Here is a 20,877-nt window from a genome sequence, read left to right as displayed (position 1 = left end):
TTCACTGAACTTCTCGTGCAGCCTTTCATTTAGCATGCAATCTGAACTAGAGTCAAACTTTGTACTGCCTGAGGTGAGGGGCAGACAGGATTCTTAACTCCTGTATTGCTGTATTCCTGGCTTTTTAAATGAATGTCAACACCGTTTTGTTTTCTACCAATTTTGTTCAGATGGTGAAGGAAAAAGTTTTGAAAGGCAAATTAATATATGCAGGAACAGTTTCTCTCATTCTGAAACACATCCATTTTTAATAAGACTTCTACAACAACATTAGTATGTCACACTTATAAGATAATTGCTTATTGAGTGAACAGCCTTTGGCAGTTCACATACTGAGTCAGGTACTATTTTATAATGTTCTGGAATGTTGCAATACCACAAAACTTTATTTTGCAAAGTTTTTAGAAAATAATTTCTTCCAGCTCCACACAGTTAAAGAGTCAGTCTGCTGTAATAACACATTCGTGAGACTAAGAATTTTCTGTTTCTTTGTATCTGAAAAAAAAAGTGAAATTTCAAATTAGCAACTTTACAACATTGTATGCAGAAATAAAAAGACAATGTATAAAAAAAAACAATAAAACATTTCTAAACTGGCACTGTACAGTAATTCACTAAATTCAACAGCAACTACAACTGATAAAGTTAAGCTTTCTTTACTAAAGATATTCCTTATTACCAATGTTTCCCCACGAGACTTTTCTGCAGTGACTCAAATACTGTGTTTTACTGATAAAACCCAAAACCGTTCAGTTTTAGTAGTCAACTATTCCTCTTTTTGTTCAGGACTGAGCTGCGTTACTTTCACTCAACATGTGAATGAAAATTCATACACAGGTATGGGAGGATCTTTGTATGTTGTTTGCATCTTGTACTTGTAATATTTTATCTTACTGTACTAAGTTACGTTGCATGACATATTCCTTACTTTCATAGATACGAAACAGTATGCACAATATTCAATATACTAGAGAATTTGATGTGATTCATTCAATGAAATAAGGGAAGATAACTATCATGTGTACTGTAATATGTTTGACATTAGCAGTCAAAGTTAAAGGAGCAGAATGGTGACTCCTTTACAGAACAAATGAAAGAAATAGGGAGATAAAAGTTACTGCATAAAATAAGAGATATGAGAAACTAAATGTTCATGTGTTACAAATGAATTTTTCCATATGCTTCCCATGCACTTTTAATAGATATTAGTCAACAGGTCAAATCTTCACCAACTGTTTGGCAACCCAGAGATAACTGGATGTACCTACCATTTTTCTCAGATGTAGGTATGAGAGTTACAAAGAAAGTCAGGCTCACAACACACACACACACACACACACACACACACACACACACACACACACACACACACACATCTACTCACATGAGCGCAAAATGCTAACTGTCGTTGTCGTTCTCTCTCTCTCTCTCTCTCTCTCTCTCTCTCTGGTATGTATGTGTGTGTGTGTGTGTGTGTGTGTGTGTGTGTGTGTGTGAGACATATTTACAATTTGAGCTCATTATCAACCCTAATTATACTCAGTAATCATCAACATAATATTAAGCAAAACCCACATTCTGAAAGTTGTTTGCTTCTCAAATGCAGATGTTTCCTTCCTATAATAAATGTAACCTACTGAAATTGCACAACAAAATTGGTCTGAGATGTTAGGCAAATTACAGATATTTTTAAAAGCTATTAAAATTTATGATTTCCAACCATATAGTTCTGAGATAATTGCTAATTTTAACCCAACACGCCAAAAATAGCAAGCACCTTTAATGTTACATTTCTATCAAGCACTGAAAGCTCATGTACACGGTTGATTGTATGCTCCTGAAAATTGCTGATAGTATGTTCACACAGCTTTGAAACATTCTGGTAAGTAGATTCATGTTCAGTTCATGTTTTATATATTCCGCTGGAGTCCCTTGAAGTTAACTGAAGTGATCACGAACAGTCAACATCCAGCTACATTCTTTCGGACTCTGATTTAAACCTAACATTTGATATACACAAATCACATTATTTCCTTAACTTAAATATAAAGTTAATATGGCAACAGACACAACACACTCCTGGGAAGCATATATGTGTGTGCACTCACTTTACACGCCTCTTTGCCTTTGCAGGTTAAAGTACTGATACTAAAGTTGGTAGGATGAAAGAGATTGATTCATCACACAGCAGAACTGTAATACTCACTTGCATTTTGTGCAGGTGAAAAAAATTGTTTGCCCTTCATCTGCAGATCGAAGCTGCAAAGTGGTATATGACATTTTATCATTGTTACATTTTGGGCACTTTCGCTCTACAACTGGACCAGCTGCTTCATCATCTTGCATTTTTTGTTCTTTCTTTTTAGCCTTTACTGCTGCATAATCATCAAGATTATTGAAGTGTACTATGTATGATGTTTCCATTGCACCAAAAACTGAAAGAAAGAATGCCTAGAAAATTCTACAATCTAAAAGACACGAGTTGTACACTATTAACGAAGTTAAATTTACTAAGCTCTCGTAATCACACAATACAGAAATAACAATGAAATATTAAAGAAAAAGAAATATATTACTGACAAGAATTAATCATTGGCTGTGGTAAAGCTACAAAGAAAGTGGGAACTTTCACCCTCTTGTTAACTGTGGTAGGGGAAACAGTGGCATTATATTCATGACCATCGTCCATGGAGTTGTCTTGATGTATAGAGTATTCTGTGAGGTTCTGGGCTTGCAGTTGGATGACATCAACTTCCTGAAATGATATTTCAACTGACAACAATTCGGCTATCTTCAGGTGCATTTGCACTGAATCTGTTTTAAGACGGCTGAATGGTTGTGAGCTGAAATATTGTGGCAAGATCTTGACATCATCCAGCTGCAAGCCCAAAAATCCATAACCATCCACTCTGTTGACATCCATTGAGGAGGGGGGGGGGGGGAGATGGCCCAAGGTCAACGAGAGAGAGAGAGAGAGAGAGAGAGAGAGAGAGTGCTCTACCAGTGACAGTTGCCATGAAAGGTGTGTGTGAGAAAACCCAACTTTATCAAAGAAACTTTCAGTTGAGAAAACTAATAAATTATGAGACAGAATTTCTGGCCAGTGCTTACTTCTGGGGGGAGGGGGGGCTAAATGCACAGACCCCCCAATAATACATATAAAAAGTAAAATTGCACCCTAACTTTTAGAACTAATAGTCCCTCCCTTGGGGAGGAAAGGGAACTAGGCTGGGAAGATTAAAAAGGAAGGATCATGTGGGTACTCAACAGGATGGTCATCATCACTCTTATGAAGCGTCAGTGTGCCAATCGCCTGGGGATGTGGGGTGGGGGTCTCAGGTTGACTACATGGGTGGAGTTGCTCATAACATATGAACGTCCATCTATCAATTATAAAAACCACCACCATGAAGCACTAAACTATAACACACAAAATTGAGTAATAAAAATACCAAACTGCCAGGGAAAGCTGTCCATTTAGAGCACACTGACCTTCCCTCTCCAGCACTTTAAGAGATGAGACCTGACAGTCCACAAAATTTCAAAACTTGCATTACATTGTTTTCAGAGTCGTCGAGGATGTGGGCAGATCTCCAGCCCAACTGAGAGTTGCTCCTTATGTCAGTAGATAAAACATACACAGCCAAAAAATGCTGAACTGAAAGCAGCACAAACTTCACAAAATGGTAGATCCTTCCGCCAGAGCAGAAAACTGTGTGTTCGGCGGCTATGTCCTATGCATGGTCTGGTAAGCAGCATTTCCGTCCATTGGTGCGGTTGGCATTAAATCTGCCATGCCTGCACGATTGATTTGAGCGACCATAGTTTGTTGTTCACCAATTCCAACCATTCAGTTTCCCACTGATGCACAATTCTTCTGTTAAGCCATGAGAAGACCGTGTGCATGAGAATGACACATCAATGTACACTACCTCTACATGCTTCTTTGTCAGATGTGGCACTTCCCCGTATTCTTGTATGCCCAGATGCCCAGCAAAAGATCACCACCTTGCCTTGGTGTTGGACCTGCAGTGAAGGTGTCATGGATGATCCAAATCAACTGGTCTACTGGGTACACATGACGACTGCTTGTAGTGCACTGAGCGATTCAGGGCAGACAAGAAACTTTGTACTGTGATGTGTCTGAATCCACTCTAGGGTTGTCACAATGCCATACAACCCTACATCATAATTTGTAAAGTGTTATAGAAGGCATATTTGGAAAAACCTATCACAGAAAACAGCTGACAAACGGGGTGCATTCCTTTGCTAGGAGTCATTTGTGTACACAACGATAAAACTGTAGCACATAGTTAAAATTGAAGAAAACATGTTTGCATAACCATGATCTGGAGCACACATTTTCTTATACTGCATCAAGCTTAAAATCACTTTGGGCCTCTGAAGACACCAAGGTGGGATTTGGTCCAACCCTGGCTGCATATTCGAATGTCTAATACAACCAGGTCTTTGAGGCAGTTGGTAGCACATATCCCAATTGGCTTGGTTGCATGGGGGCCAGTTCTCAAACAGCTACTCAAACTGAAGGTGGACAGCAGTAAATGACAATGACAATAACAACAACAATGCTAAGATTTTCAGGGACTATCGAGCCAGAAGGAGGTGCTGCTGAACCGGAGTGATGGTTCACAAGCCTCTGCACACAGACTCTGAACTGCGCTAGTCCAAAAGGATCCAGGTAGTATTCAAATGATCTCATGGCGGACAGCATCTTAACACTTTGAGTCAGGTAGTACGTGTTACTCCATAAACCATGTTGCCATGATCTTATTGCGACCTGAAAATGCTCTATGAAACTATAAGAGGCAGGACCTGCCTGCTGCTCACACCTTTCCACTGAGGCATTTCAAAATATTCAATGATTTGATACTCTTTTTTTTTTTGCAGGTCTCTCTGGTGCAGAAGCCAGGTTCATTTTGTGCCAGATAGTAGGCCCAAAAGGTTTACATTGTCCATATAACTGAAATCAATTGTTCCCTACCACGAGTTCTGACAGGTTAAAACTTTGATGAGCAGGGTTAAAATTGATAGAAGTAGTGTTCTCTGGTGAGTACCTCAAACCCAGTTTATTGACCCAAGTTTCCAGCCTTCTGATGGTGAGCTACAGTTGCCTCACCACTGTAAGATTGGAATAACAGTAGAAGATCACGAAGTCATCCACAAACAAAGAGCATTTAACAGAGATCCTGAATGCCTATGAGATGCCAGTGATAGCACCTGCCAACAGTGGACACTAAGTACATTGCAGTGGGGGACCCAATCCTCATGAAGCGGCAGACATATCATGTAGCACCCATTCATGAAGTTGCAAAGGATACTGTACCCGAAGTGGTGTCATATGCTTTTCCAAGGTCAAAAAACGCTCCGACCAAATGGTTTCAGCTTAAGAAGGGTCTTGTACCACTATCTGCAGTAGAATCAAGTTGTCAAGGGCAGCATGGTAGCACCTGAAACTGCTCTGCGATTGTCACAGGAGATCTCATGATTATAGGAGCCATATACGGTAGCAGTTGACTGTGACCTTGAGAGCATACCCCATACAGCTGGTAAGGGCTACACTCCAGTAACTGTTAGGGTTGTTATGATTCTTGCTTGGTTTCCATTATGTAATTAATACTCCCTTCATCCAAGTGGTGGGGACAGTCTAGCAAACCATATCTGATTGAAACACGACTGATTCTGGGGTCAGCTAGCAGAGCATAGCATAAAAAATCTGATGTGGCCCTGGAGTAGTGTCTCTGGCTACAGACAAGATGATTTCGATTCCCCCATATGAAGAATGGATGACTGTAGACCTCATTACATGGGAAGAAATGGAGCTGCCTCATGTCCAGAGTCCTACAGAATATCTGGAGTTCATCTGCATGACACAGTGAGGGTAAAGAAGTGTTCAGCTGAAACCCGAGCCACATCTTTAGGCTCATCTACTAAGACTCAATTTCTTAACAAGGGCACAAGGCAGCATTTCCCAAACTGTTGTTGTGCAGAACCCTGCTGTTTTGCAGGAAGTGAATAAGTGCCCTGCAAATAACTTAACACCACATTGGTTATTTTCTAAGGTTTTTGAAAATACTAATAACATTGTTAAATTTCATAATGATTTCTGTCTTATCAGTTATGATTTAAAATTGAGGTAATCATAGAAAAAAACAAGATTTCCTCATTTTTTGAAAATGTTATTAACCTTCAAAACAAACTGTCCGATGAAAGTAATGGGACTCTCAACATGCTCCATCAGAGGACAAATCTGGGAACCCCTGAAATACAGGGAGGTGTACCATCCTTGCCTGAAATCCGCCTTACTGATTCCCAAACTTCTGCAATGGAAGTGGACACATTAACTGAAGTTGCAAATTCTTTCCAGGAGTTCCTCCTTTGTCCTTTTATTTCTCACCTTGCCTGTGATGTCTCAGACCTGAAGTCATGAAGATTTTCTGAAAAACTGCACGCCTGGCTCCAATTGTCAAGTGACACACTTTATTCTGTCAAGGAATAGGCCATTGTCTGAGGCAGTTGCCTGACTGGGGAATGGAATAGGCAACAGCTTGCTGGATCAAACAGCTGATATGGTCCACCATCTCCTGGACACATTGCTGGTGTTTGAAGATGGCCTACTGACTATCACAAGCACTGTGCACTTTGAAACATCCATCTTTGCAGTCTCCTGTCAATCACCATCTGAGTCAGCAGGTGGATCCACACTGGAAAGTCACTGGTAATCCATCAAAGAAAGTGGGACTGCAGCTGGACATGAAGTACTTGAATAATGACAACAAAACCAGCTGCTGTATTTGAATCCAACATCATTTACTTTTTTTAAAACATGTTACCAGTTCCCTACATGTGGAAACACAGACAACATAAATCACAGTTTATGACTAAAAAGGGATAAATCACATATAAAATTACATAATACAAATATAGTATTATTATCCACACAAAACAAAATTTAGCATCTAACTTATACTGTAATTTTCTTTTTTTTTTTACACTAATGACATAATGGACTTGAGGGGAATCCACACACACGAGCTACACCAGCAAACAATTGCAGTCACATACATCCCTCAGCATAATACCTACCATACGCTTAAAGATAGCGTACATGATATATGTCGGCAAGTATTATCGAGGAACATCTTACGTGGCAAACCCACTATTTACATGTAACAACAGATTCTTAAGAGTAACGTAGCAAAAGTCGATCAATAAAACCAGTAGCCACATATGTGCAACTACACGTACCAGACCATTAACTTAGAAATGCCCATATGGAAACCCGGCAGGATAAAACAAGAGCATGTACGTATTAACACACAAGAATGAGACAAAGAACTCTGAAGATTCCAAAATAATGGTAACATGACAAATGTTGAGCACATCCACGTACGTCCTAGAAGTGTAATTCATATCTTAAAACTCTGTACACCAAAACTACACTGTGGTAGGAGTACACCCGTATAAGCAAACCGTGCGTCCTAAAGACATTTTGTGCTGAGGAAATAAACACTGAACCCACTCCCAATTACTACTAACCTGGGCACAACCATACATTCAGAACAAAAATAAAAGTGGCAGTTGAAGTCATTCATTATATAGCATTACATCAATCACAGCAAAGTGATAACCGAACACTGCACAAACAAACACAGAGTAATGAAAGGGCAAACAAATGACATGCTTACATTCCCTTAAAAACAAGAAGTGTTTGTTAATTATCCAGACCAAATCGTCCACACAACCATTAAACATTAAAAAAACTGTAAGAGTAAATAAATATTCACACTGGGAATGGCACGTTATAGAAAACACATATATATACTAAAAACACAGAATGACGAAACATTTGAATATCTGCACAGTAACAAATGGCACAAAAAACAATCACCCAAGGATTCCCAATGTGAATGTGTATTTAGTTTTAGAGTTTTTTTAATGTTTTTGTTTTTAATGGTTGTGTGGATTATTTGGTCTGGATACTTAACAAACACTTCCTGTTTTTAAAGGGTGTGAGCATGTAATTCGTTTGCCCTTTCATTACTTTGTGTTTGTCTGTACATTGTTCAGTTATCAATTTGCTGTGGTTGATGTAATGCTATATAATGAATGCCTCCAACTGCCACATTTACTTTTGTTTTGAATGTATGGTTGTATGCAGTTCATTAGTAACTGAGAGTGGGTTCAGTGTTTATTTTCTCTGCATGAAGTGCCTTTTGGGCGCACAGTTTGGTTATATTGGTGTACCACCGTTACAGTGTAGTTTAGGTGTGCACAGTTTCAAGATATGAATTAAGCGTCTAGCGCATATATGGATGCGCTCGATGCTTGTCACATTTGCGTATTATTACCCAGGTTCCCATTATTATGGAATCTTCGGAGTTCTTGTCTCGTTATTGTGAGTTAATACATACATGTTCTTGATTTTATTCTGCTGGGTTTCCAGATGGGCATTTCTAAGTTAATGGTCCAGTATGTGTAGATGCACATATGTGGCTACTGGTTCTACTGACTGAATTTTACTAGGTTACTCTTTATAGCCTGTTCAGGTAAATAGAGGAATGCCACATGGATGTTGTCAACATATATTATGTATGCTACTCTTAACCCTGTGGGTACATATTGACAGTGACTGTTGTTAGTGTTGACAACACTGTTTTACGCCTGGTACATTTCTTATAATTACTAGGAATTTTGATGATATTCTTCATTGTTTCTTTGGAGATAATGCATCAACTGTCTTTTACAGACACAAGAACACATTTGCTAAGCTTCAGTCATAGACCTTAGGAATATGACTGGGTTGCTGTAGAGTAATATCAGTGGAGCACATGTCTATTTTTATACCAGGTTTTAGACCAAGTTTTACATTGTTTATGTTTTTGGGGTGTTAAAATATATGTTGGCATATTGGGTTGTCTGAATTTTCCAGTGAATGTTTGTCATTAGGTCTGTGTTGCATTTGTCCACTCTGGCCACTTGGTACTATGTCATTAGTTTGTTTCGTTTCTTATTATTGATATATTTGTAGGTGTTCTGGTGAATGATACATGTGACTGCAATCCCTTTGCTGGTGTAACTCATTGTACGTGTGGGTTCCCCTCAAGTCCATTATGTCATTGGTGCAAAAAAGAATTGCAATATACATTAGATGCTAAATTTTGTTTTGTATTGATAACAATACCATATTTTTATTATGTAATTTTTGTGATGTCATTTATCCCTTTTCAGTCAAACTATGATTTATGTTGTCCATGCTCTCATCCTCTCCTATCATGTTATGTGTGTTTCCATATGCAGGGACCTTTAGATGATAACATTTGGTGCCGCAACTGGTAGCATGTTTTAAAAAGAATAAATGATGTTGGATTCAAATACAGCCACTGGTTTTCTTATCATTATTCAAATGCACTGGAAGGTGGTCACTGAAACACAAATCTGTGGCCATCTTCCACTAAACTGAGTTTGCAAGAGTTGGGGAGCTAAAACAAAGGTCAATGGCTGAAGATGACCCTGTGGTTGCAGTAAAGTGTGTCATCTGACTGGAGTTCAAAAGACAGAAACTTGAAACGGTCAAAGCCTTCGATAATTCGACCCCTGAAGCGGCGTCCACATTGTGCTCATTACATTGTCTGTCTGTCTCATTTTCATTTGCCTGTCCCTTATAGCGACTGTGCCCCACAGCACATTGTGTCCACTTAAGTGACTCATGAGGAGAAATGAGTGGGGCTGTGCCCGAAAAAGTTCTGTCAGTATATCTGCACTCAACGGATCATGAGGTGGAAGATATGAAGAAAAGCTGGTGTGAGAATTTCCACTACAACTGCTTATAGAGCCGTGGCAAGATGGAACAGGAGATAATGGCATCTGTCATCGAAAAAAACAGCCTCCTCACTCTTAGCCCTGACTCTAGTAAGATTGTCCTTCCTGTAGGTGTGGTAGACCCTCAATGCAGATGCATCAGTGACAGTAAAATAGTCTTGTAAGCAGATGGAGAATGGTATCTCTCGTGGGTCAGAAGCTGCAATTCTTCAAAATTCAATTGGTATCCATTAGATTTCACTACAATACAGAAGTCTCTGTGAGCACCATTGATTAGCTATGGTTGTCCTTGTCCTTCTCTCTTGGCAGCAATGATTTACCCAAGAGGACGGGGGAACAGGAGATGGTGCCCTGTTCTCTGGGTCCTCCACATCAATATTAAAACACCTGACAGTAAAATTGTGACTGGGAAGGACAAGTGCTCACCAATTTTACAGTTTAGATGTCACTTTCTTCGATTTTGTATAACTTTTTATTCAACATTTTCCATACACATGGGAGGGATTAGTTGCATAAGTAGAGGGTACTTGCTTGACCTCAAATTATACTGCAGCCCTGAAACTATAACTGCATTACTGGCTCACCTATTCCTTTGACATAAGTCTCCTCATTCTCCTATTCTATCATGCTGTTGGCAATTCTTTCACTGAAAAGACCTTCATTCTACTCCTGCTTTCTGCAGTATTATACAACTTTCCCAACTACATTTTACATCTTTATTTTTACATCACCAAATTATATTTAATTTTCTTGTTGCACACAATAAAGTTTTCCTATCACCATCTAATTCCTAATTTATTTACATTTCTCTCTTATCCATTGTCATTTAGTTCTTTGAATGTACTGGTGATTTCATTCTCAAGTAACCTATACTACTGGCTTCCCATTTCATGTTTGGCTATCTTATTATGTCCCCTTTGCATCAATAAGCTGGAATGTTTCTTATGTCATTGTAGTGTCATGAAATTGTTAGTGACTCACACAACCTGTAAATCATTGACCCAATGTATGTACAAGCTGTTTTAGAAGTTGTACCATACATTAAAATATGTATTTTTTATGACTCTACAGAAGCTTCATTTCTCTCTTTCTCATGGAACCACTGATACAAGGGAGAATGTGTGACATCTTTGAATATGAGCCACTGGCTGTAATACAACATGCACCACTGTCCCTTAGAGCAACACTCACATATTGTTCTCATCTTTTCAATGAGTCTTATATCATAATTTGCAACGTTTTGTTAATGGACTGGTTTGATTTGAGTCTAGTTTATTAGATTAGGCCTGTTTGTTTGAATGTAAAAAGCTCATATCATCAAAAATGTTTATTTAAGATCTAAAGCTAAGGAAATAATTCCCCTAGATAAGAATAGATTTTAATTTTTGTTATATGCTGGAGCCTGGACAGGAGTCCATGGAACATGCGACAAAAAGTTGGTGAATTATTTATACAACTTTAACAGAGGAGAATTTGATTTAATATTTGTGAACCATACATAGCAGTCTGTATTGCTCAACAATGATTAGAAGACACTTTCAAAGTTTACCACAGTTGACATGTCAGCTCTATGTATACTGTAATCTTTTCCTCTTCACACTGTACAAACCGGTTTATCAAAGATTGCAGTACCACCTGTCAGCTTTTACCCATGATGTCATTAAGATGGTAGATACACACATCTCAAGTTTATAAGATATGGTGACCAAGTTGTCGCACATTACATGACAAACTTAATAATGAAGACTTAACAAAACTACTCACGCAAAAATCAAACAAACAAAATCCTAAAAAAAACACACACACACACACACACACACACACACACACACACACACAGAGAGAGAGAGAGAGAGAGAGAGAGAGAGAGAGAGAGAGAGAGAGATTGTGTGTGTTCACATATTTGGCAATTAGACCAATGGTCAACATGTCATCACCTATTGCAGCACGCAGAAATCCTGAAGCATCTGATTCCACCCACCTGCTTTGACCCATGACGTCACAAATATGGCGGAAACGACCATACACTACAACTCTAATATGGCGCCTATGACGTCATTATGTGAACATAACTTCAAACACAAAAATACATTGAAAAACCAATGCACACATGTTCCACAAAAAACCTAATGAAACTAACGGGACAGCCGTGGGAAACTGGGGGTTTTTGGGTGGGGACAAAGTAAAAGTAAACAAATTTAGACATACACCACCATACCAAACCACACAAAATGACGAAAAAAACTGACAACACAAAACTCCCCAAATTCCACAAAACACAATATCCTCTGGAATTGGACACTTCCCTTGACCTAAATAGCTCAACAGCAGCTCCCGATCCCAAAAAATTGGAATTGAACATTTCCCTTGACCTATATAGCTCAACACAGCAATTCCCGATACCGGAACACCCACAGTCACAACCACACATTGGAGTCGGACACTTCCCTTGACCTATATAAGTTAACAGACACTACCAATACCAAATCATAATACCCAAAACTTCAACCACGTCCACAATCATCACTACCTCAAAAAACACAACAAATCAACATAATTGGAATCTAACACTTCCCCTGACCTGTTATCCTTATGACATCTCCACATATAGCCTCCCCTGGTCTGAGACGCCAATATCCACAACCACACATTGGAATCGAACACTTCGCTTGAGCTATATAAGTCAACAGAAACTACCAATACCCAAATCATAAAACCCAAAACTACAACCACGTCCACAATCATCACTATCTCAAAAAACACAACAAACCAACAAAAGTGGAAATGAACACTTCCCTTGACCTGTTATCCTTACAACATCTCTACATATAGCCGTCCCTGGTCTGAGACGCCGGAACTTTAGTAAGCCTCATTTCTTCACGACACACTGAACACTTCACAACTTCATCCAAAAATCCAAATAGTTGAAGAAATTTTATTAGAAACGCACTGTCCCCCATCATTGCCGACAACCGAAAACTGTTGACCTTGTCAGTCATATCCATACCTACCAAACACATAAAAAAAGCAATTTACCAAAATTCGAACACAGTGAACAGAAAACAGCTACAATAACGTCGACATAACAAAACCAAAATCATTAACTCACGGAAAAATATTCCGCTGAAAGCACAGTCACTACCGATACCACATACGTGCAATGTTACCACGCAAATGAACCCAATATGCCACGTAACACGCTACCCATAAACACACCACCAGAGAGCACCACCGATCACATCAAAACGACACCTAGAAACACGCCACTCTCACAAACTAAATTCCGCACCATCATGTTATCAAACGCCACAACAGCCTTACGTCACGTGTCAAAGCCAACGGGTGGGATCGGACGCTTCGGTCAACCCCAGCACGCAGTGATCTACTTGTGGACTTCACTGCTGTATCCAAATCGTAAAAAATTCCCAACCACAAACAACAGACCACACTTATAATTCTAAACCAGAAAACAAATAATTTCCTGTGACAGCCAATAACAAAATAACTTACTAAGAAACCACAACAAATCCTTCCAATATTAATCTTATGAACAGCACTAAAGCATTCCAACAAATCACCAGCACTGCTCACAAACAATTTATGAAGATATCCATCCCACATTAGAGCGCACCACCACATACTCCAACACACCCTCTAAAAATACAGACCATTCCAAATACACCATACCACCGTGACATTACACAACACAACACAATTATGTTATGGGTCAAAGCAGGCGGATGGTGCCACAAACATCAGTTGACCCATCAGAATAAAAGTTTGGATTTCTAAAGGGCTCCGCTCTTGAGAAGGCTATTTTACGTACTGGACCAATGTACCTAACTCATTAGACAATAAGTTATAGGTGGTTCCCTGCCTAAATCACAATATCCTTTTTTAAGTAAAACAGAATATAATGATTTAACACGAGGTGCCGCAGAATAGGTCAAGTCGTCTCTCTCCTACAGGAAACAAAGGTGTCAACTGCACATGATATAAACATTGCAATAAATAGCAAATGTAGTTTTAGAAAGAGCCGTTAACAAAATTTTCATATACATATACAGGGCTATTACAAATGATTGAAGCGATTTCATAAATTCACTGTAGCTCCATTCATTGACATATGGTCACAACACACTACAGATACGTAGAAAAACTCGTAAAGTTTAGTTTGGCTGAAGCCGCACTTCAGGTTTCTGCCGCCAGAGCGCTCGAGAGCGAAGTGAGACAACATGGAGACAGGAGCCGAGAAAGCGTATGTCGTGCTTGAAATGCACTCACATCAGTCAGTCATAACAGTGCAACGACACTTCAGGACGAAGTTCAACAAAGATCCACCAACTGCTAACTCCATTCGGCGAAGGTATGCGCAGTTTAAAGCTTCTGGATGCCTCTGTAAGGGGAAATCAACGGGTCGGCCTGCTGTAAGCGAAGAAACGGTTGAACGCGTGCGGGCAAGTTTTACGCGTAGCCCGCGGAAGTCGATGAATAAAGCAAGCAGGGAGCTAAACGTACCACAGCCGACGGTTTGGAAAATCTTACGGAAAAGGCTAAAGCAGAAGCCTTACCGTTTACAATTGCTACAAGCCTTGACACCCGATGACAAAGTCAAACGCTTGGAATTTTCGGCGCGGTTTAACAGCTCATGGAAGAGGATGCGTTCAGTGCGAAACTTGTTTTCAGTGATGAAGCAACATTTTTTCTTAATGGTGAAGTGAACAGACACAATGTGCGAATCTGGTCAGTAGAGAATCCTCACGCATTCGTACAGCAAATTCGCAATTCACCAAAAGTTAATGTGTTTTGTGCAATCTCACGGTTTAAAGTTTACGGCCCCTCTTTCTTCTGCGAAAAAAACGTTACAGACACGTGTATCTGGACATGCTGGAATATTGGCTCATGCCACAACTGGAGACCGACAGCGCCGACTTCATCTTTCAACTGGATGGTGCTCCACCGCACTTCCGTCATGATGTTCGGCATTTCTTAAACAGGAGATTGGAAAACCGATGGATCGGTCGTGGAGATCACGATCAGCAATTCATGTCATGGCCTCCACGTTCTCACGACTTAACCCCATGCGATTTCTTTCTGTGGGGTTATGTGAAAGATTCGGTGTTTAAACCTCCTCTATCAAGAAACGTGCCAGAACTGCGAGCTCGCATCAACGATGTTTTCGAACTCATTGATGGGGACATGCTGCGCCAAGTGTGGGAGGAACTTGATTATCGGCTTGATGTCTGCCGAATCACTAAAGGGGCACATATCGAACATTTGTGAATGCCTAAAAAAACTTTTTGAGTTTTTGTATGTGTGTGCAAAGCATTGTGAAAATATCTCAAATAATAATAAAGTTATTGTAGAGCTGTGAAATCGCTTCAATCATTTGTAATAACCCTGTATAAATGGGTTCTTAGCCAATTCTTCATTACTACACGTTGAAAAGGCATATTATATGCAGTTCAGAACTGTTAAAGAGGTTACCACTCAGTATACGCCCAAAACATGATGATACACAGTTAATTTGTGAAAGTGGATTCTTGGAATTAAAGACTGATATTAACACTAGAAGTAACGGACTTCGCCATACCCCTAATATTACCATGTGGGTCATTTTTGACCCATGGTAAGAAACCACTGTTTTATTCATATTTGGGTGGTATTTTAAGTGCCACTTTGTTGACAATATGTTCAGGAAGACTATAAGGTGAAAAAAAAAAAAAAAAAGCTCCGTCTTTAGGCCACAAGTGGCCCTTCCGGGACCGTCCGGCCGCCGTGTCATCTTCCGAAGAAGATGCGGATAAGGAGGGGCGTGTGGTCAGCACACCGCACTCCCGACTGTTAGGACGGTATTCTGTGACCGAAGCCACTACTAATCGGTCGAGTAGCTCCTCAATTGGCATCACGAGGCTGAGTGCACCCCGAAAAATGGCAACAGCACGTGGCGGCGGGATGGTGACCCATCCAAGCGCCGGCCACGCCCGACAGCGCTTAACTTCGGTGATCTCACGGGAACCGGTGGAGCCACTGCGGCAAGGCCGTTGCCCTATAAGGTGAAACCAAATGATAATTTGGTCTCTAAAATGGATAACAGTCGAACATAAATTTTCAGAAACAAACTTTTTTTAATTTTAAAAGGGGTAAAATACAGGGAGCGAAAGGCTATTTACAATTTGTACAGAAACCAGATGGCAGTTATAAGAGTCGAGGGGCGTGAAAGGGAAGCAGTGGTTGGGAAGGGAGTGAGACAGGGTTGTAGCCTCTCCCCGATGTTATTCAATCTGTATATTGAGCAAGCAGTAAAGGAAACAAAAGAAAAATTTGGAGTAGGTATTAAAATCCATGGGGAAGAAATAAAAAATTTGAGGTTCGCCGACGACATTGTAATTCTGTCAGAGACAGCAAAGGACTTGGAAGAGCAGTTGAACGTAATGGACAGTGTCTTGAAAGGAGGGTATAAGATGAACATCAACAAAAGCAAAACGAAGATAATGGAATGTAGTTGAATTAAGTCTGGTGATGCTGAGGGAATTAGATTAGGAAATGAGACACTTAAAAGTAGTAAAGGAGTTTTGCTATTTGGGGAGCAAAATAACGGATGATGGTCGAAGTAGAGAGGATATAAAATGTAGACTGGCAATGGCAAGGAAAGCGTTTCTGAAGAGAAATTTGTAACATCGAGTATAGATTTAAGTGTGAGGAAGTCGTTTCTGAAAGTATTTGTATGGAGTGTAGCCATTTATGGAAGTGAAATGTGGATGATGAATAGTTTAGACAAGAAGAGAATAGAAGCTTTCAAAATGTGGTGCTACAGAAGAATGCTCAAGATTAGATGGGTAGATCACATAACTAATGAGGAGGTATTGAAGAGAATTGGGGAGAAGAGTTCGTGGCACAACTTGACAAGAAGGGACCGGTTGGTAGGACATGTTCTGAGGCATCAAGGGATCACCAATTTAGTATTGGAGGGCGGCGTGGAGGGTAAAAATCGTAGAGGGAGACCAAGAGATGAATACACTAAGCAGATTCAGAAGGATGTAGGTTGCAGTAGGTACTGGGAGATGAAGAAGCTTGCACAGGATAGAGTAACATGGAGAGCAGCATCTAACCAGTCGCGGGATTGAAGACCAGAACAACAAAAACATGTCGATGTTATTGTAGTTCTTTTCTGTTTGTCGTGTGTAAATTTTGGTAAATTGCTTTTTTTATGTGTTTGGTAGGTATGGATATGACCGACAAGGTCAACAGTATTTGGTTGTCAGCGATGATGGGGGACAGTGCGTTGTCTCTAATAAAATTTCTTCAACTATACGGTTTTTGGATGAAGTTGTGAAGTGTTCAGTGTGTCATGAAGAAATGAGGCTTACTAAAGTTCCGGCGTCTCAGACCAGGGATGGCTATATGTAGAGATGTTGTAAGGATAACAGGTCAAGGGAAGTGTTCATTTCCAATTTTGTTGGTTTGTTGAGATAGTGATGATTGTGGACGTGGTTGTAGTTTTGGGTTTTATGATTTGGGTATCGGTAGTTTATGTTGACTTATATAGCTCAAGCGAAGTGTTCGATTCCAATGTGTGGTTGTGGATATTGGCGTCTCAGACCAGGGGAAGCTATATGTGGAGATGTCGTAAGGATAACAGGTCAAGGGAAGTGTTAGATTCCAATTTTGTTGGTTTGTTGTTTTTTGAGATAGTGATGATTGTGGACGTGGTTGTAATTTTGGGTTTTATGATTTGGTATCGGTAGTTTCTGTTGACCTATATAGGTCAAGGGAAGTGTTCGATTCCAATGTGTGGTTGCTGTGGGTGTTCCGGTATCGGGAGTTGCTGTTGAGCTATGTAGGTCAAGAGAAGTGTTTGATTCCAATTTGTGGGATCGGGAGGTGCTGTTGAGCTATATAGGGCAAGGGAAAAGTTATTTGTGGGATCGGGAACTGATGTTGAGCTACATAGGTCAAGGGAAGTGTACGATTCCAATTTGTGGGATGGGGAGCTGTTGAGCTATGTATGTCACGGGAAGTGTCTGATTCCAGAGGATATTGTGTTTAGTGGACTTTGGGGAGTTTTGTGTTGTCGGTATTTTTCGTCATTTTGTGTGGTTTGGTATAGTGGTATGTGTGTCTAAAATTGTTTACTTTTACTTTGTCCCCACCCAAAAACCCCCAATTTTCCACGCCTGTCCCGTTAGTTTCATTAGGTTTTTTGTAAAACTTATGTGCGTGTATGTGTTAGTTTTTCAATGTATTTTCGTGTTTGTGGTCATGTTTATGTAATTACGTCATAGGCGCCATATTGGAGTCTTAGTGTATGGTCGTTTCCGCCATATTTGTGACGTCAGCAGTCAGACGGGTGGAATCGGACGATTCTGTATTCCCCACATTTTCAATAACTTGCCAGTATGTCTAGTCATAAAAGTTCTGCTACTAATGAACTTCAGTTTAAGAGAAGCCTGAAGAACTTACTGACAACCAACTCCTACTCTACTGATTAATTTCTTAGTAAAACCAGTTCCTGTATACAATATTGATAATTCTAGTGTTGTATTCACACATCATCAGTCAAAAAGTAGAAGAAAGATACTGGCGGTAGTAAAGCTGTGAGGTCAGGTTATGAGTACTTGGGTAGCTCAATTGGTAGAGCACTTGCCTGCAAAAAGCAAGGGTCCCATGGTTAAGTCTCAGTCTGGCAAACAGTTTTAATCTACCAGGAAGTTTCAATAAAACCACACATTTTATGACGTATTTGAGTTGTTCAATTATTTCACTTTAGCTATGCCAAAGCCATATATTACAAATTACTCATGTTATTTTATACTATGTACACAGCATTTTATCGAGAATATCAAATCAAAAATTCTCAAGTATGGATATCTTCAGTGAATTATATGATCCCTGCAACAATGTGTTGAAAACTGCTTTCTACTTGATGATGAATGTATATAACACACGTCAATTTCAGAGATCAAGACAATTAAAAATCTGAAGGAAATGAGAACAAAATTAAAACTAATTTTATTAAATCACTGATTCTACTCTGTTACTGCATATCTTGACACAAAATTCTGATGTCTCCCCAAATCTCATCTTCTTATATATGCAACGTTAGTCCGTTGAAATAGTTTTTTTTTCGGTCCATTCTTTATGCATTCTTCTTATATAAAATATATGCCTGTTTAAATTGTTACATTTTCTGTCCATGCTCTGAACTTCATAATACAGAAGTGAGTTTTCCCGCATTTTTAATGTATACTTTTGAATTTCGATGGAGATACCATGTTCTTAACACAGAAGTGTCACCTTTATAACGCGCCAAATTAGTTGTTTCAACGTATGACATTGAAAAGCTAAGCTTAACAAAGTTCTGCTATAAGGAGTATGTAAATTGTTACCTTCAGGTCCATACTCTTTTTTGCACGTGTAACACGTTACTCCACCAGAACTTCCTAAGTCAGGTAAGATGGAACCACATTCTGAGCAAAATCCGGGCTCTGCTACGAAATTCATTCTTCTGATAGATTATGCCTTCCATTAACTACCTTAACACACACTTGTGTTTGTTTACAAACATGCAATGCACACAATAGTTTCACTCAAAAGACATCACTCATTTCGAGTTTGAGTACCACGGGCAATGAAAACATGCGTATGCAAATCCGAAACTCCACACGTGCCAGCGAACTGGCATAATTTTGCAACTGGAAAGTGGGAACGTCTTACTAGCTCACTGTCATGCCAGCTGCTAGAACAGTAAAAAAAGTCAAGAACTAACTACATCTATACTGCAACCCACTGTAAAGTGCATGGCAGAGTGTACCAGTTATTAGGTTTTCTTCCCGTGCCATCCACGTACTAAGCGTGGGAAGAACGACTGTTTGAATGCTTCTGTGCTGTAATTAATCCAACGTTGTCCTCACGATTCCTATGTGAGCGATAAGTAGGGTGTTGTAGTATATACTTAGAATAATCATCTGAAGCTGGTTCTTGAAATCCTGTACGAAGTCTTTCTCGGAAGAGTTTACGTCTATCTTCAAGACACTGCCAGCTCAGTTTTTTCAGCATGACACACTTCCATGGGTCATACATGCCTGTGACGATTCTTGCTGCTCTTCTCTGCATGAGTTCAGTATCCCCTGTTAGTCCTATCGTAGCACAGCTTGGATTTTGCTCAGAATGTGATTCCACCTTACCTGGCTTAGAAGTTCTGATGGAGTGACACGTCACGTGCAAGAAAGAGTGTAGACCTGACTGTATATGCAGATGTGGTACTGAGTCCGACACGTGAGCAATAATAGATTAGATTCAGTTTTCGTTCCATAGTCATAAAAATGAGATGATTCTCGTGGGTGTGGAACATGCCAGTATCGGTCACACAAGTGATTTGTATGTAACCTCCTGCGCAAACTGATTCTATTCTCCCAATATTATACCAAGAAATCGAAGTCTATCAGCACAACTGAGCCTATGTGACCGTTCCATTTCATATCCCTACAAAGCGTTAGACCCAGGTACTTGTACGAGTTAGCCGATTCCAGCAGTGACTCGTTGATATTATAGTGATAGGAAACTACGTTTTTGCATTTTGTGAAGTGCAAAATTTTACTTTTCTGAACATTTAAAGCAAGTTGCCACTCTCCATCCAAGACAACGCTCTTCGTCCTTCCTACCAAAAGATTCTCAATTAAGTCAAAAATATTGCTTGATACGCCATATGATAGTACTTTTGAGAATAAGCATAGATGTGCTACTAAGTCAAAATTTTTCGGAAGTCAAGAAATACTGCATATACCTGATACTGCATATACCTGACTGCCTTGGTGCAAAACTTTTAGTATTTTACTTGAGAAAATTGTGAGTTGGGTTCTCTGCGATCGACGTTTCCGGGATCCAAGCTGGTTGGCATGGAGGAGATCATTCTGGTCGAGATACCTTATTATGTTTGAGCTTCTACCACAAGTCGATGTCAAGGATATTGGTCGGTAGTTTTGAGGATCACTCCTGCTATCCTTGTAAACAGGGGTGACCTTTGCTTTCTTCCAA

The 20,877-nt window shown here is 39.7% G+C and overlaps 1 protein-coding gene across 1 annotated transcript; it reads right to left on the bottom strand.

The window, feature by feature from the left end:
• Positions 1–208: 208 nt before the first annotated feature.
• Positions 209–19,699, bottom strand: LOC126263175 (DNA-directed RNA polymerase I subunit RPA12). The gene is made up of 3 exons (XM_049960222.1): positions 19,230–19,699; positions 2,207–2,435; positions 209–495 (listed from the first exon to the last, which is right to left on the bottom strand). Exons 1-3 carry the CDS (start codon positions 19,342–19,344, stop codon positions 471–473), a joined length of 369 nt encoding a protein of 122 aa, XP_049816179.1. The 5' UTR covers positions 19,345–19,699; the 3' UTR covers positions 209–470.
• Positions 19,700–20,877: the final 1,178 nt, after the last annotated feature.

This window comes from Schistocerca nitens, chromosome 6 (assembly GCF_023898315.1).
Source record: "Schistocerca nitens isolate TAMUIC-IGC-003100 chromosome 6, iqSchNite1.1, whole genome shotgun sequence".
Taxonomy (NCBI): domain Eukaryota; kingdom Metazoa; phylum Arthropoda; class Insecta; order Orthoptera; family Acrididae; genus Schistocerca; species Schistocerca nitens.
This window is presented reverse-complemented; position numbering and strand designations above follow the sequence as displayed.

What these genes read in the sequence shown, in the direction of transcription:
- LOC126263175 (XM_049960222.1), bottom strand. Translation starts at nt 19,344, where the DNA reads ATGAATTTCGTAGCAGAGCCCGGATTTTGCTCAGAATGTGGTTCCATC. An exon ending in AAAAGAGTATGGACCTGAAG is followed by an intron (nt 2,436 to 19,229) that starts GTAACAATTTAC and finishes TCTTTCTTTCAG; the next exon opens with TTTTTGGTGCAATGGAAACA. An exon ending in TTCACCTGCACAAAATGCAA is followed by an intron (nt 496 to 2,206) that starts GTGAGTATTACA and finishes TTTTTTTTTCAG; the next exon opens with ATACAAAGAAACAGAAAATT.